Source organism: Leucoraja erinacea, chromosome 28, assembly GCF_028641065.1.
Source record: "Leucoraja erinacea ecotype New England chromosome 28, Leri_hhj_1, whole genome shotgun sequence".
Lineage (NCBI taxonomy): Eukaryota > Metazoa > Chordata > Chondrichthyes > Rajiformes > Rajidae > Leucoraja > Leucoraja erinaceus.
Window position 1 is genome coordinate 15,046,306 of NC_073404.1, and position 16,825 is coordinate 15,063,130.

A 16,825-nucleotide genomic window follows, 5' to 3' on the forward strand; every position below is an offset into this window, starting at 1 on the left:
GTGCTTTAGCGTATATCTTTAACATACATTTAATTTTGCAGTAATCCACGTTGCGATGAGTTATGAAGCCAATTACACACACGTTTAAACATATCAAAGCATACCAAAGTCCTAAGAGCCACGGAACAATGCCATGTCACTTTGAACACAATTGAACTACGTGCAGGTAAATACAATGCGTGAATACTTCGTGACCAGTGCTCCAAGGAAGCTACAAAAGATGGTGCTGACCTTCAACAGTTTCGTGTCATTATCCTGACAATATGTAGGAAACAAAGTCTTGAGAAACAGTAACCAAAGGATCAATTTTAACATGATCTGATATTCAAATATCAAAGAATAGAAGCACAGAACACGAAATAAGCCTTTAAGGGAATGTAGAGAAAATAGTTTAGAATTAGATACTGTCCAATATTTCAGTGCGGCTAAGTGTAATATTTTGAAGATATAAAGCTAAAAAGGTAAATGCAAGTTTAGAACCTTCAAGGCTGGTTTAAAGGCAGTTTAAATAATGTAAAATCAAAGGAGAAATAATGCAAAGATAAAAGGTATTTTTCTCTATTTTAGATTATCCAACCACATAGTAGTAAATTAAATAGTCATAAATACATTGAATAAAAAGATTTAAATTGGGTCAAAACCAGGTATCTCACCAAAAGCCATGAGCAACATCTTCAACCAGAGAATGTCAAAAGTTAATTGCTAATCAAGTTGGAAGGCTTCTACAAGAAAGTATGTTTATGCTTTCTCTGGACAGGATATCTAGAACAACAGGTTCCAGACCAACACAAGGGATCAATATTCTTTCAACCATAGGGAATTTATGCAATTCTCCCCTGAGAGCTGTGGTGGCTTAGTATATTCAACTTTGAGATTGATAGACTTTTGAATATTAAAGGAAAAAGACATGGGATTTAGTGAAGAAAAGTGGCAGCAAAAGAAAAAAAAAACAAGCCTGATGTTAAATTTAAAAAAAGCAGGTTGAAAGACCATCTCCCTTTAATTCTTACAACTCAATAAGCAATACTGACACACATCTAGGTGTCTGAAAAGACAAAATAATTTTTAATCAATGCACAGCAGAATAATTGAAGTCCATCACAATGTTTAATTCTCCGGCTGAAACAAAGAGAGCAATGATTCAAACAAACCATATAGAAGCACGTTTAGAACACGTCCTGTATACTTCAGCTCTGTTTACTCAAAAACTAAGGAAGCAAACACTGGTGGCAGTGCACAGATGAAATAAGACTAATCCCAAATGCTTCAATTTATGAGAAAGAGAAACAGAAATGTAATTTTGTGGCTCTAAGAGCAATATCTCAGATTTTCCTGGCACATCGAAGAGACCAATCTCGGCCCACTCCACTAATCTATCCTCACAAGCCAACATGCTGCAATTCCAGAAATCAATTTAGTGAACGTTCACTCCGTTCCCTATATCACAAGTATGTCCTTCCTTGGGTAAAGAGATCAGACCTGGACGGAATGCTCCAGCTACTTCACCAGGGTCTGTATAATTATAACATGTTTTTACTCTTGCAATCAAATTCTCTTCCAATAAAGGCTAACATTCCTTCCCTGTTTAACAAGGAACTGCAGATGCTGGAAAATCGAAGGTACACAAAAATGCTGGAGAGACTCAGCGGGTGCAGCAGCATCTATGGAGCGAAGGAAATAGGCAACGTTTCGGGCCGAAACCCTTCGGGAAGGTTTTTGGCCCAAAACGTTGCCTATTTCCTTCGCTCCATAGATGCTGCTACACCCGCTGAATCTCTTTAACATTCCTTCCCTAACTGATTACTGTAACCAAATAATAACTTTGAGTGATTCTGGGGCAATGATACAGTTCTTCAAAGATAAAGACTTTAAAACACATCATTTAATAAGAATTCCGCCATTATTCTTTTTTAAACCAAAGTGGATGATCACATATTTTTCCACATTACATTTCACTTGCCATGCCCCTACCAGTGTTTAATTAGAGATACAGTATGGAAACAGGACCTTCGGCCTACCGAGCAAGCCAACCAGTGATCACCCGTCCAGTAGTTCTACCCTATAAACTAGGGACAATTTATAGAAACCAATTTACCTACACACACCTGGGAATGTGGGAGGAAACCGAAATACCTGGAGAAAACTCACATGCTCACAGAGATGACATACAAATTCTGTACAGTCAGCACCTATTGTCAGGATCAAACCTGTGTCTCTGACACTATAAGTCAGCAACTCTACCACTGTGCCACCCTATGCACTTAAGGGCCTGTCCCACTTGGCCGTCTTTCGCGCGCCATTTACGCGACCTGCTAGCCTGTGGGTAGTGCGTGGGTAACGCGGGAAGTGGTGCGGAGGAGTGTGGAGTGGCATGGAGGAGTGTGGACTTGGCCCTGCATGAAATCTTTCGCGCGCCACTGGCCTGTCGTGTAACTGATGGCCAATGTGGGACAGGCCCAAGACCCTGGCGCGACGCAACGTCTCGCCTCCAACAGCAGCAGAAGCGGGCAAACGATCGTCGAACTCAGCCTGGGGCTCACGGCCGTTGCGGATCCGGATCCACCCCCACTCCTACTCCCAGAGCGGGGCCAAGAAGATTGAAGATGGACACAAAATGCAGGAGTAACTCAGCGGAGCTGGCAGCATCACTGGAGAGAAGGAATGGATTACATTTCGGGTCGAGACCCTTCTTTCAGACTGAAGAAGAGTCTCAACCCGAAACATCATCCATTCCTTTTCTCCAGAGATGCTGCCGGTCCCACTGAGTTACTCCTGCATTTTGTGTCCATCTTCAAATGACGTCACCCGCTCCAGACGGCTGTGCAGGCGCATGATGACGCACGCTACTCTCGCGGGATCGTCGCACGACTGTCACTACCGGCCTGTCGCGTAAGTGGTGGCCCAAGTGGGACTGGCCCTTTAGTCTCTTTGGAGACATCACCTCGTATTCTGCCTAGGTAGTCTACAATTCAATTAGTACTAACACCAAATTATTTAACTTCAGGTAAACCTTGTCTCTCACTCACCTTCTGATCCTCCCATTTTTATCCTTTCTCATACCTTCACACTACCCCACCTCCAAACTCCTGCACCACCGATTACCTCCTGCACACGCACTCTCTCACCCACCACCCTCTCAACCTATCACCGGCCTGTCACCCAACTCCATCCCTCCCCCTCCAGCCTCATTTGCCCATCATCCTTCAGCCCTCTAACCCACACATTACCACTCCCCCTTTCCTCTTTATACTGGCCATCATCCATCTCCACTCTTAGACCAGAAGCAGGATCTCCACACAAAACATTGACATGATGACTCCACCCACTCCTGAGACACAATTTTCTGTTGAACAATGATATTAGGCATATGGAAAAATAGGTAGGTAAATGGGGCCAAGGCACGTATATGCCAAGAAACAGAAAGGAGGATACTTGCTCAAGGGACTGATGACTGATTATGACTGCAATGTGATGTCAGTAGATGGGTCAAAAAGCCTTCTGCATCCATAAATAATCTTATAGGCCGGGCTTGAAGATTAAGGCATATGGAAGCCAAGGTGATCTGGCTAATTGGATCTAAAATTAATTTGGTAATAGGAGACAGAAGGTGGTAGTGGATGGATGCTTCTCCAATTTGAAATCCCTGACGAGTGGTGTAGCGCAGGGATCAGTGAGGGGACCCTTGTTACGTGTGGTATCTATTAACAACTCAGACACAAATGTGGGAGGCGTGATTAGCAAATCTGTGGATGGCATGGAAGTCGGTGGTGCTATAAATAGCAAAGTTGTTTAGTTTAGAGATACAGTATATAAATAGGCTGGAAAGTGTGCAGAAATGATTCACAAGTGTGTTGCAAGGAGGGCTTAAGTTATAAGACTGGTTATGTGGGGCTTCTTTATCTGGAATGCAAGAGACGCAGGGTTACTTTGTATACAAAATCACGAGGGGCATAAATAATGTGAATGGTCACAGTATTTTTCTCGGGGTTAGGGAGACTAAAACTTGAGGGTACAGATTCACGATGAGAGTAAAACATGATTTTAAAGAAACCCAAGGGGCAGTTTTTCTATAGGGTGGCGAGTACATAGAGCAAGCTGGCAATGGAAGTGTTAGAGGTGAGTACATTTGCAATGTATAAAAAAAACAGCATTTAGGAAACATTTAGAAGAACATGGAACAAACACAGGCAAATGTGAGCAGCTAAGGTAGGCAACTTGTTAAGTATGGACAAGTTGCTTCGTTGGGCCTAATTTGGTCATATTTAAACACCAGTGAGGACCAAAGTCGAGATCTTCTTGCTCGTATAGAAAATGGATCTAACAATTTATCTACCTTTCCCGGAGTTGATACAGCTGAAACCGATTGGCCAGTTTCATCAGATCTATTAGGAACACGTCATCTTCCTTCAATTCCAGATCATCTGTGTAAACCCATCGAAGCATTGACATGGCCACATCTGGCTCAGCATCTGACAGAAACAGAAATAAATTACAATCGGATGAGCACGTGCCACATGTGCAACTGAAAGAACATTAATAAAACAAAAGCTACTACAGTTGGAAATCTGAAATGAACAGAAAATATTGAAAAGGAGTACTGGAATGGAGTTTTTGAAATTTGCAATCTTTGACATCAGAATAAAGTCATGTAATTCAGCAAAGGATAAAGTGGAACATGGCCCATTCTGCTTCAAGTCATCCTTCTGTGACATTGGCACTCTTATTTTCTCTTTTTATTAGCACAAACTACCCTGCTAGGCATGTCCTACAGCCCTTCCTTTCATAACACTTACATTCCTTTGTTTCTATTTTCACCAATGTAGAAATGCAAGAAGAAAACCCAGTCAAGCCTTGAGAATTTTGTACATTTTAATCAATATCTCTCATTCTGCTAAACTGTGAGGAATAGAGAACTACTCAATGCCTCCTTGTAAGATACACCTGTCAGTCCATGAACCAATCTGATATTCACCGTATTCCCTCAGAAAGTAAGCCCCTGGATAAGGAAACCAAAACCGTATACAGTCCCCCAAGTATTGTCTCACCAAGATCCTAAATAATTTGAGTTCAAGTGATCTTTAGGATCATACCTAAACTTTCCACAATGAGGGGCAACATCTCATTTCAAAATACCTGCTGCATCTTCACATTAACATTTGGTGACTTGTACACAATGTCACACAGGTCTGTAATCAACATTTTCCAATCTATCAATGTTTCTGTTTTTCTACCAAAGTGTCTCACCTCATTTCCCCCATAATGTACTCCATTTAATTTATTACCAGTTTTACTGGTTGGAGACCAAAGGTTACGCTTAAGGGGATGTTCGATGAACGAACAAGTTCCATTTAGCTCAGTCAAAAAGAATGCAGCTGTTCAGAATTGCCACATTGCCTCTATTGAACAACCAATGCACATGTTGATTTCCTTGAGTTGCAGTTCGTTGATTAGCTCTGTATGTACCAACCAGTCTATACTTGGTTTGAAAGACACTTTCAGCTTAATTTGACTTTTCTAGTCAAAACATTGGTCAACAGGATGTAGCTTTCTGCTCTACACAATACTTTCAAAGTTACCCGGCACTTAAGCTTGTAATGATTCTTGTAATACAGATATGATCAAGCACCAAGTCAGCTGGATGGAAAGGCCTAAATAGCTGAATATCCAGATACAGTTTTACAATCAACTGGGTCGCACTGCAGAGTGGTTGCGGGCGGGCGGGCGGACACGGACACACGCACGGACACGGACACACACGCACACACACCCCATCACCCCCACCACCCCCCCCCCCCCCCCCCGTCAAAAAAAATAAAAACGACATTGAAACAAGACCAAAAATAATAAAAAGACAGACGGACTGCAGAGGCCGCTGCAACGCGAGTCGCTCCGCCCACCATGTGTACAACGGCTACATCATGTGGGCAGGGTGGGGTGAAGACGCTGCTCAAATTTTGTCTGCTTAAGTGGGGTCATGCCGAGAAAGAGAATGATAATCATTGTCATTAAATGTCGAGATTACACCCCATATTTATTTTTACAAACCAGAATTATATTATAAAACATTAATACTGTCTAAAATCCCCCGTAAACAAGTTTAAAGTCCTCCAAGAATAAAAGCTGCAGACTAATTTGACAACAAATCAAAACTCAGCAGGAATAACCATGCCATATTCTTGCTATTGAAAGCGACTTAAATCCAAACCTACTGACATGCCCGAATGTTTATGGGTAAATTAGACAACTTTATCACATCATTCGGGTGTCAGGTCTCTTCAAAGAAGAATTTATTAAATCTCTGCTCAACAAATGTTTTCAAATAATATATTCAGTTAAAAGGTAAATGATCTCAACATTGTAAATACTTGCTTTTCAACAGACAATATAGATGGATTATTTTCCAATTATCTGTCATCTCAAAAAATACACTTAATTTCTCCTTGACTTTGCAAAGTCAATCCAATTCTACTTTGCCTCATTTAATATGCTGCCATCAATCTTGTCAATAGCTCAAGATGTCAACTCACTTCAGTACTTTTACTGCTGATGTGCTCGAGGAGATCAAGATAAATGCAAATTAAAAACAAAGTCCGAAACCAAAATAATGACAAAAAATAAAAATTACCTTCCAAAACATTGACTGAAACCAGTAAACAAAATCCCTATTTCCCCCCCACAGTAGACTGACAGCTTGGAATACACAAAGTCAGAACATCGGAATAAAACCTAGTGATAAATGTGCACAAACCTGACAGGTCTAGCTCATGGGTGGAAGCAAGGTTTGCAAGGCTCCAGGTATCGCTGCGTGCTGCCAACACAAACTTGTGAACATTGAGGTACTTGTCTCCAACCTTCACTTTCAGATCACTGCAAGACACAAAACATGCCTTTATTTTATCCCACACCATTCACAAAAATAGGTTAAGAGAGGAGCAACCAAAGCCACTATGGTATTACAATTCACACAGCGAGGGAGTTCATCAATTTGCTTACTTTACAGAAAAGTTATGAAAACAAACCTCAATGTTAAATTAAGTGTGACCAAGAATAATGTCACAACCCAGAGTTTGGATGGAGTGCAAACAGTTTAGAAAAGACAGATTACAAATGAGAAGAGCTTAAAACCCAAAAGTAAAAACATTTACGTGACTCTTGGGAAATGCAAGTTGAGGTAGAAGCATTTTTTTTTTTAAATGCTGATTTGACAGTGATCAGACCAAACATGATTCATAGATTATCACTCACAGCCAGCTCTACAGACCAGCACAAAACTAACCCACAGAGGGTCACTTTTAAACCCACTGCTCAGATGACACGACTAATATTTCCATAATAATTCATAATTTCAGAGTGTGGCAATTTTGTAACCCCCAAATGAATTTGACATGTAGGTACTTTTGAAAAATATCTCAATCAATTTTAACTCACTGTCACAAGGACATCATCAGAGACAGCATTAATTTGCTTGCATCTTCGATTTACATTCACCATGTTCTAAATTACCTTCTGTGACTCTGCAACTTGACCTCTTAAGAGGCTGTCCCACTGCGGCGACCTAATTCGCGAGTTTAGGAGAGTTTAAAAAAATGTCATGTTGAAGACCTCCTTCGACTATGTTGAAGACAAGCTTCGGGAAAATTAGACTCCGAATAGTGGAGTATGAAGACGACCTCTTTCGATCTCCTTCCTTCGACTATGTTGAAGACTATCTTCGACTACCTTAGACTACCCTCGATTACCTACGAATAACATGCCGACCTACTACGACCCATGTCTACTAAACCTACGAGTAAAAAAAGTTTAGATTTTTTCCATGGCAACCTTTTTTTACTCGCGGGCATTTTTCAACATGTTGAAAAATATGCCGCGACCTAGCTGATGTCTCGAGTACACGGGGACTACACTCGAACATGAAGGAGAGTTACAAAGACCTCCTAGGACCTCGTGTTGACCATGCTGCGAGTATGAGTCGAGTACAAATTCGCCAGAACTCGCGGATTAGGTCGCTGCAGTGGGACAGCCCCTTAACACCACCCATAACATCAAACCAAACACTGGTCTGAAGACCAACTCCAGAATAAAACATGTTGGAAAGAATGGCAGATGCTGGTTTAAATCGAAGGTAGACACAAAATGCTGGAGTAACTCAGCGGGTCAGGCAACATCTCTGGAGAGAAGTAATGGGTGATGTTTCCGGTCGAGATCCTTCCTCAGACTTATTCCCCAGAATAAAACATGTCTTGTTGCTCACCACCATCTGTTTTCTATCCCTTGATTTCACATACTTCAGTCTCCTGGACTTCAGCTTTGTCAATATCCATTATAACATTTTGTCAATTGTATATTAAACTTCACCCACACTGTATTAATTGCACTACCCTCACTCTCCTTGTTATTTAAAAAAAAATCATGTCAAACATTCATAATTTTTAACAAATCCAAATTCCATTTCATTTACTGACAATTCTCTAATTATCGATCCTGGGGGACTTCTTCGCGTCCCCGCCACGCTGGTGACCTCGACGTGATCCAGTGTGGCGGGGACGCGAAGGGGTCCCCCAAAAACTAATCGGACACGAGTTGCGTGCACTAGACGTGTTTATTCTCTCCAATACGGCTCCCTACTCCATATAGGTCGAGGGCGTTGTCTGGCCTTAAATACCAACTCGGGTACCGAACCAGTGGCTAGCGCCTCCCACGCCAAGACACCACCCTCTTGAGCCGATGGTTAGTGCGCCCTAGGGTTGCCACCAGGTGCCGCCACAGTATCTTAATTATATCATTAACATTTATCATAAGATGGTCTAGACTGTTGCATATCTAACACTGAGTATTAAATACTTCATAAATCAAAATAATTCAGTTCACTCTACCTTATTCGCTGTAAGAGCAGTGCAAATCCACAATGATCGAAGGTATTACATTAAACATTCCAACATTTTTTAAACTGCACCCACTTATTTATGTTTAATGTTGTTAAACTTAGATACAGTCAATCTGTAAAGTTAACTTGCTTGTTATTAATGAGCTTCCATAACAGTTTCATTCAGACTGGTCTGCACTGGAGCACATGAACAAAAACACCAAATGATCAATTATAAAAGAACTTCTTCACAGAAGTTATAAAAGATCTGATCAATTTCAATAATGTAATGGTTAATATTTCTAATTTTGACACTGATAACTTAAACCAATGTTGAAGATTGTTAAACAACTTTAGCCACAACAAATGATTTATCAGTTTCTTCCATTCAAGTTGTGGCTTCACCACAAAAGATAATCCATTTGATTGTAGAGAATAACACTAGAGACTTACCTGTACTGTTCTCGCTGATAAAGCTCAGAGACAATAGCAAGCAATCTGGAAATGAAGGAGTCAGTGGTAGTCTCAGCATTGGAAGTGGCTGCGAGCAAGGCACATCTCTTCTCAGTCTCCGCAAGCTTCTGCTGCAGCTTCACGTACTCCTGCCGGAGGAGTGCCAGATGTTTCTGCAGCTTGGCCACCTCCTCTGTTTGTCAGAACACAACAAATAGGGCAGAAGTCAAACTAACAACAAAAGCCTAACTGATAAGCAACTGGAAGTACCAACAAATTAGTGGGCAGTTACCGCACAATTAGTTCACAAAACTTAAACATCGTCAAAATATGAATCCTGTAACTACTCCCATTGTATCATATATTCCATAACAAAATTGTAGCGTGAAAGATAGCCAGGTCGCCACCATTTGCTACTGACTAAACAGCAGGACAATTTCTAACTGCTGGAAAAGGAAGCATTTCCTCATTTATCAACGTTAAAGAAGCCTCCCCTCCTACCCCAGTATTTCAAAGTTTACCGTAGTTCAGTCAGCAAATCAAAACCGGAAATAAAAGTAATTATAATTTCAATTAGAACATGAACAGCACAAAAAAGGAACAGGCCCTTCGACATGCTAAACATGATGCCAAGACCAACTCTTATCTGCCTGCACATAATCCATATCCCTCAATTCCCTGCATATCCATGTGCCTATCCAAAAGTTCCTTCAATGCCACTATCATATCTGCCTCCACCAACACTCCCAGCAGTGCATTCCAGGCACCCAGTGTATAAAAGCATCTTTGAACGTTGCCCCTCTCAGCTTCAACCTGGAGATCGACCCAGATAAAATAGTGGCATTCATAGGCACATGCACATGCAGAGAATGGAGGGTCATGGATTAAGTGTAGGCAGTCAATAATTGGTCTAAGCATAATGTTTGGTGCAGACATTGTGGGCCAAAGCACTTTGAAGAAACTGGTATTTATGTATTGATTTCTCCAGGTTGCACCATTATACTACCAAACAGGACTAAAGCATTCTGACAATCATTATCTCTTCAAAGATAGCATACAGTAAGGACCCAATTATTGCCCAGTGAACCCACTGACCTGATAGTTATAACTTGGTGCCTACACCAATCGTCATACAAGTCTTCAAATGATGCTACTGAGAATTTCTCCGATAGCAAGGTATTAAATAAACAACATCCGAAGAAATTCCTGATAGTCAACAAAAATGTCACACCCAATGAAATTAGTATTTATTAAATATCCGATTATAGTCAACTGGCATCCAAGAAAAAAAGTAAATCCTTTCCAAAATGTTATCACCCTGAAACATTGTCATTCTTTTCTACTCCCTTTCTTGACTTTTCTATTGCCACCTCAAGGGATAGAGCAACTAATATCCATTATAAACCCACGGCTACATTCACTGCACTTCTTCACCTGGCATCCATCCTTCTTCTGTTTTCACCCACTTTGTTGTATGTTCCGACAACATTTTGCACATCTTGCTTTCCATACATATTTTCTCTTATACCCAGTTTTATCTGCAACATAGTCCAAACTGCATCTGCACCATTCCTTGCACGACTATTTATGCCTTCCTATCCTTCTCCTCAGAATGCACCCAACCTCCACATTCAAAAGGTTCAATTTCTGCCACCACCATTGTGACCGTCATAAGCCATAGCTTCCCCTCCTTTTGTCAGCATTCAAAAGGGGCAGCTACCTCCACTTCCCTTATTTACTCTTCTATCTTCATCACCAGCCTTTTCCCTGGCACCGTACCACATAACCACAGGAGATGCAATACCTGCCCCGTTACACATTTCCACCCTCCTGAGCTCCAAAAACTCAAAAGTGAAGCACTTGCACTTCTTCCAATTTGGTGCATCATTCTGGCCAATGTGCACAATATAGACAGAAGAGGCAAGGAATTTATCAATATTTTCTAGACAAACTGGATACACACACAAACAAAGCAGCAATTTCACTAGCTGGAGCCCAAGAGTTTCATCACAACCTGCAACCTATTTATAGTAGGCAGAATTCTACTTGCGTAGATCCTCTCCCATCTAACCTCTCCAGTGAATTACATTAGCAGTTGCCCCAGATGTTTTAGCAGCCAGACAATTTTTGATTTGCAAGTCTAATTAAATAGATACGCTTGGAATATGTTAACAACAATGTTGCAAATTTGGGGTTCTTGTGTGTGAACAGAGAGCAGTACAGCACAGGTATAGGCCCTTCGACCTACAATGTCCATACTGAACACAATGCCAAGTTAAACCGATCCTGATTCTCTGCGTGCATATAATCCATATCCCTCCATTCCCTATCAATGTGTCAATCTAAAAGCTTCTTAAATGTCACTATTGTATCTGCCTCCACCACAATAACAGGAAGTACGTTCCAGACATCCACCACTTTGTATAGATCTTTACAATTTGCTCCTCTCACGTTAAAGCTACGCCCTGTAGTCTTCGAGTTTTCCACCCGAGTTAAAAGATTCCTACCCATGTCTTGCATCATTTTATAAACTTCTATCAGGTCTCCCCACAACCTCAGATGTTCTAGAGAAAACAATCCAAGTTGGGCCAACAGTTTTTCAAATTCATTCAATTGCTTTATGCAAGCATACATCTGGCAGTACTACACAATTTTCCCTTAGGAATACTAGGCCCTGGGGATACTTAGCTTGGATGACAAAGATTAGGCAATACTTCTCCAAATCTCAGGAACCCAGATGATCATTTTGAAGATATATCAGGGAAAATATTGGCAAGAATAATGTTGCATTAAAGGACCAACATCCACATGGCACCATGGGATTTCATAAAACCAAAAACTACTAATCTTATTAACAATAAAACCGCACGTGGCTCAGGAGAGGAAATGTGCCAACCTTGCTTGTTCGGGCAATGCCAGACTCACAATCATGAGGCTACTCTTAAACCCGCTCTGAAAATGGCCAAACCATTCATTTGTACCGTAACCATTACAATGCAAAAAAACATAACTAGACAAATAACACATCGACCAAATTCAGCCACAGCAAAGTTGCTCCCAGCTGAAGCAACCTTGCACAGTTCTACTCAAAAAACACCAGTCTATGTTGAAAGTCCATTTCCACAGCCATGTCAAACAGCAGCTGTGCTCACAAAACCACACCTCATTATATGCTAGATTTCATCATATTCTCTGGGTATGCCTTGTCCCACCAGCAGGACAGATCAATCAGAGAAATCAGCACAGTGTGTATAGAGCAATTCCATAATTTACCAACATTCTACTTATTCATTTTCACGATAAAACCATTGACTCTTCGGAATAAGTGTAATTCTTAGGAGCTTTATACCATAATGAACGGTCTGCCCATCTCATGGAACTTCATTTCACAATGCCGTAAGATATTGGTCAGGCCATGCAGACTATTATGTGCAGTTCTGGTCACTCCACTACAGGAGCGATGCAATTGCAGTAAAGGTGTGGAGCAGTCAAAATGATGTTGTATGACGAGACAGGATAGGCTGAGTTCAATAGCCCAAGAGCAGAGAATACTGAAGACCCAATATAGAACAAAAAAATTATGAGGTGAATAGAGAGGGTAGATCACAAACAATGTTTCCCGTGGTAGGGATGTCTAACAATGTGGCATATGTTTAAGGTGTGAGAGATAAGGTTTACTGAGATCAGAGCAGGAATTTTTCAGTGGATGGGATTTGGAATGCAATGGCAGCAGCAGATACTCCACATTTAATAATCATCTGCAAAATTATATGAATTGCCAAGGAATAGAAGGGTATGAATCTAATGCAGGGACTTGAATGTAGGGGATGGCACAGCAGTTGAGTTGCTGCCTTACAGCATCAAACATCTAGGTTTGATTGTGACAGGTGCTGTCTGTAGAGTTTGTACATTCTCCCTGTGACCACGTGGGTTTTCTCCAGTTTCCTCCCACATTCCAAAGGCATGCAGGTTTGTAGGTTAATTGGCTTCAGTAAATTGTCCCGAGTATGATAGATCATGCATATGGGTGATTTTTGGTCGGCGCAGTGTCGGTGGGCCGAAGGGCTCGTTTCCACATTGTATCTTCAAACTAAAAGGGACTTATTGGTGGCGAGGGCATTGGTTGGCATACTTGGCTGGTGTGACTCTTGTTGTTGAGGTGTTTCACTCTATATAGGAGAGTGTACCAAATGCTGAAAAGATTTGGCCTAAACATTTGACATTTCCAGGACCACATCCCCTTTGTAAATGGAAGGTTGGCTATACACGCAGGAAGCAGTCCACTACATTATCACCAGACCCATGAAAACGTGTATCAAAGCAACCTTGAATGAATGCAGGAAGGAACTGCAGACGCTGGTTTAAACCAAAGACAGACACAAAAAGCTGGCGTAACTTAGCGGGACAGGAAGCATCTCTGGAGAGAAGGAATGGGTGATCTGAAAAAGGGTCTCGACCAGAAACATCAACCATTTCTTCTCTCCAGAGTGTCCCACTGAGTTACTCCAGTTTTTTATGTCTATCTTAAATGAAACATCCTGATTACTACCTTCCATGCCTAATAAAGTGTGCCTCCATGGTCAGCAATACTTGGGAAATGCTGCAAAATAACCACCAAAGTATATTTACTTGATCATTTTCCTCACCCATCCCAACATTAGGAGAGTGATCCTTCAAAATCTGAGTCGAGCCAACATTCCATCTTTGCAATAAGGTCACTTTAATCACCTGTGACACTGGCCACTCAAAATGGACTTTGGATGCTCTAAGCTTGGTATCCATTAGGTTCTACAACACACAACAGGCCTGTATAGTACCACAATCTGCAACCTCACAGTCAAACAGATCATTAGTTGACAGAAAGGCATTCCATGACGTCTACTTAAAGGCAAGGTGTTAACTTGACAAACCTGTTAATGATGCACTGAACAGTTAAGTGAACTCAGTCATAAGATCAAAGACCTGGAGTTGCACCACTTGCTTTTGGGAACGGTAGCAAAATATGGAATGAAACTTCAGGAATATTTCCACTTACCAATGATGGCAAGTCCGAGCACACAGGTACTAAAGGCTAAAGTATTTGCAACACTGTTCATCTAACCACTGCTGTGAATTCCACCAACATTAGAAGCCAAGCGGGCTCAAGATATGGTTGAGAACACTGGATAAATCAAAGTTTATGGTCCTGGGCAATACGTCAATTAAAGTATGAATGAGGTTGCTCCACTACCAGTTGCCGTTCCAGCACAATTACAACATTGGCAGCTACCCAAAAATGAAAAACGTTGCCCACATAATATGCAAAGAACAAATCCAATTACTTGACTACCACCCAGACTAAATGTAATCGTAAGCCAAGTGAGGGAAAATATTGTTATCAAACAGGACTCTCTTTTCCAATTACAAGAGGGTGGGGTGGGGGGTTAGTTTGGGGAGGACTAGGGCGGGATGCAGGGGGAGAGGAGAATGTGGAGGGCAGCGTTTGATTTTGGGAGGGGCGTTTGGCGGGGTTTACCGTGTACCGGTGGGTGGGTGGGTGCAGTACTGAGAGGGGAAGATGTGGGTTGGGTTGGATAGGGGCGGGGTGCAGAGGGACAGTGCGGGTGTGGGGACTTGGTTTAATATGAGGAGCAGGGGAGAGCGTCGGGTTCTCAGGGAGACGGCGCTCCCTGTCCCGCGGTGAGTCTACCGCGACCAGCATCGCCCGCCCGCCCGCTCTCCGCCCATCAGCACTCCCACACCTACCGTCCGCCATGTTGCATCTGCGCAAATCTCGCGATATTCGCCGCTCCCGTAGAAATGATAGCGGTGGAGCGCCCGCCCCTTAAAGTGGAACCTCGCCCGGATCCGGGCCCCCTGGTGCTTGCTGCATCTCGCTTGCTTGCTCTGCTGCTGCCGGTGCATGCTCTGCTGCACCACAGTTCATCGCTGATGCATTTCATCGCGTGTATGATGTTACACCTCTACGGTTGCATAATATGTGCGTTTTATACCATGAGGATTTACAACTGAACTGAAATTGTGCGTGCCTCTTTATTCCAGATGTTGCCCATGTGAAAAGCTTTTCAAAATTAGAAAGGTTTAAATTGTTGCCAAACAACGTTGCTGCTGCATAGTTCATCGCTAATGCGTGTTATCGCGTTTATGTTGTTACATGCCCGGTTGCATAATACGTATGTTTTTTTTATTCGATGAGAATTTACAGTTGGACTGAAATTGTGCATGCTTCTTTACTCCAGATGTTGTTTAAGTGGAAGGCTATTCAAAATTAGAAATACTTAAAATTGTTTCCATCCAACTACTGATGCCTCATTGCGGTAAATCTTGCGCTGAAGAAATGAGGTCGTTCGCAAATACTGTGTATTCATGCTGAACATGGATGGCATTCAGAGGCACAAGAGACTACAGATGCTGAAATCTGGAACGAAAAAAACAAACTGCTGGAGGAAGTAGGCACAAAGAAGACGGATCCTGACCAGAGGAAGGGTTTCGGCCCGAAACTTTGCCTATTTCCTTCGCTCCATAGATGCTGCTGCACCCGCTGAGTTTCTCCAGCATTTTTGTCTACCTCCTGACCAGAAACGTTGCCTCTCCGTGTTCTCTAGAGATACTGCCCGACTCGCTGACTCCAGCACTTTGAGAAGGATTTGTTGTTGTTGAAGGAACTCAGCGGGTCTGGCAGCATCTACACTATGAGGGAAATGCACAGACGACGTTTCAGGTCGGGATCCTAAGCTGCTTCAGACATAATTGCCATTTATTCTAATTTAAATGTTTCCCATTAAATTAAAACAAATCTGCAAACGTCAGAAATTAAAACAGAAAATGGTGCAAACACTCGGCGGGTTATGCAGCTTCTGTAGAGAGAGAGAAGTAGTTGACATTCATCAAAACTCAAGCTGCTGAGCTCTTGTTCCAGAAGGGAAACATTAATGATGTTTATTTTTCTACACTTGCTGCCTGGCCAGCTGAGTACTCCGAGCAATGTCATTTTTATTCAAATTATCTGTTCTGTTGTATTTTCAGCAAAGTTGCTTATGTATAGCATGTTTAGTGCTACCCACAAAAGGTGGGAATTCAGGAGAGAGGGTCAATATTAAGCTAGTTTTCTTTCAACCGTATCACTCGTAAAACCAGCACCTAAATTCAGAACCCACAGCCGCAGGTTTAACAACTCGCTTGTTTTTTGAAGGGAGAAATTAAGAAACAAATTTGTTTTGCTTGTCACGATCTGGGGTGTAAAATTTACTCGACTCAGAGTGGGAGATACAGTTTGTAACCATGGTGGTGTATAGCTTCTATATAGCTCCTCTAGTATCTTTGGTGTATAGGGAGATTGCACGGCAGTCGAGGTCATGACCCGTGACCCATACTGTTGCCACGCAGCGCCATCTGGGGTACACGCGATGAACTGCAGGTAAGCACTAATCATCAAAGATCCTATAGCTAAGGATCTTTGCAAACCATGGCTTCCTCCGTGACGAATAAAACTGACTTGACTTGACTTCC

The 16,825-nt window shown here is 42.0% G+C and overlaps 1 protein-coding gene across 1 annotated transcript in view; it reads right to left on the minus strand.

Annotated features, from left to right (window-relative positions):
• The window catches only part of ankfy1 (ankyrin repeat and FYVE domain containing 1), a 58,956-nt gene extending 43,788 nt beyond the window's left edge, over nucleotides 1-15,168 (minus strand). Inside the window, exons 1-4 of the mRNA XM_055657840.1 lie at nucleotides 15,062-15,168; nucleotides 9,317-9,509; nucleotides 6,749-6,867; nucleotides 4,334-4,469 (exon numbers count right to left, since the gene is read on the minus strand). Of these exons, the coding sequence (XP_055513815.1) occupies nucleotides 4,334-4,469; nucleotides 6,749-6,867; nucleotides 9,317-9,509; nucleotides 15,062-15,071 (458 nt within the window). The 5' untranslated portion in view covers nucleotides 15,072-15,168. The remainder of the gene's footprint in view (nucleotides 1-4,333; nucleotides 4,470-6,748; nucleotides 6,868-9,316; nucleotides 9,510-15,061) is intronic.
• Nucleotides 15,169-16,825: the final 1,657 nt, after the last annotated feature.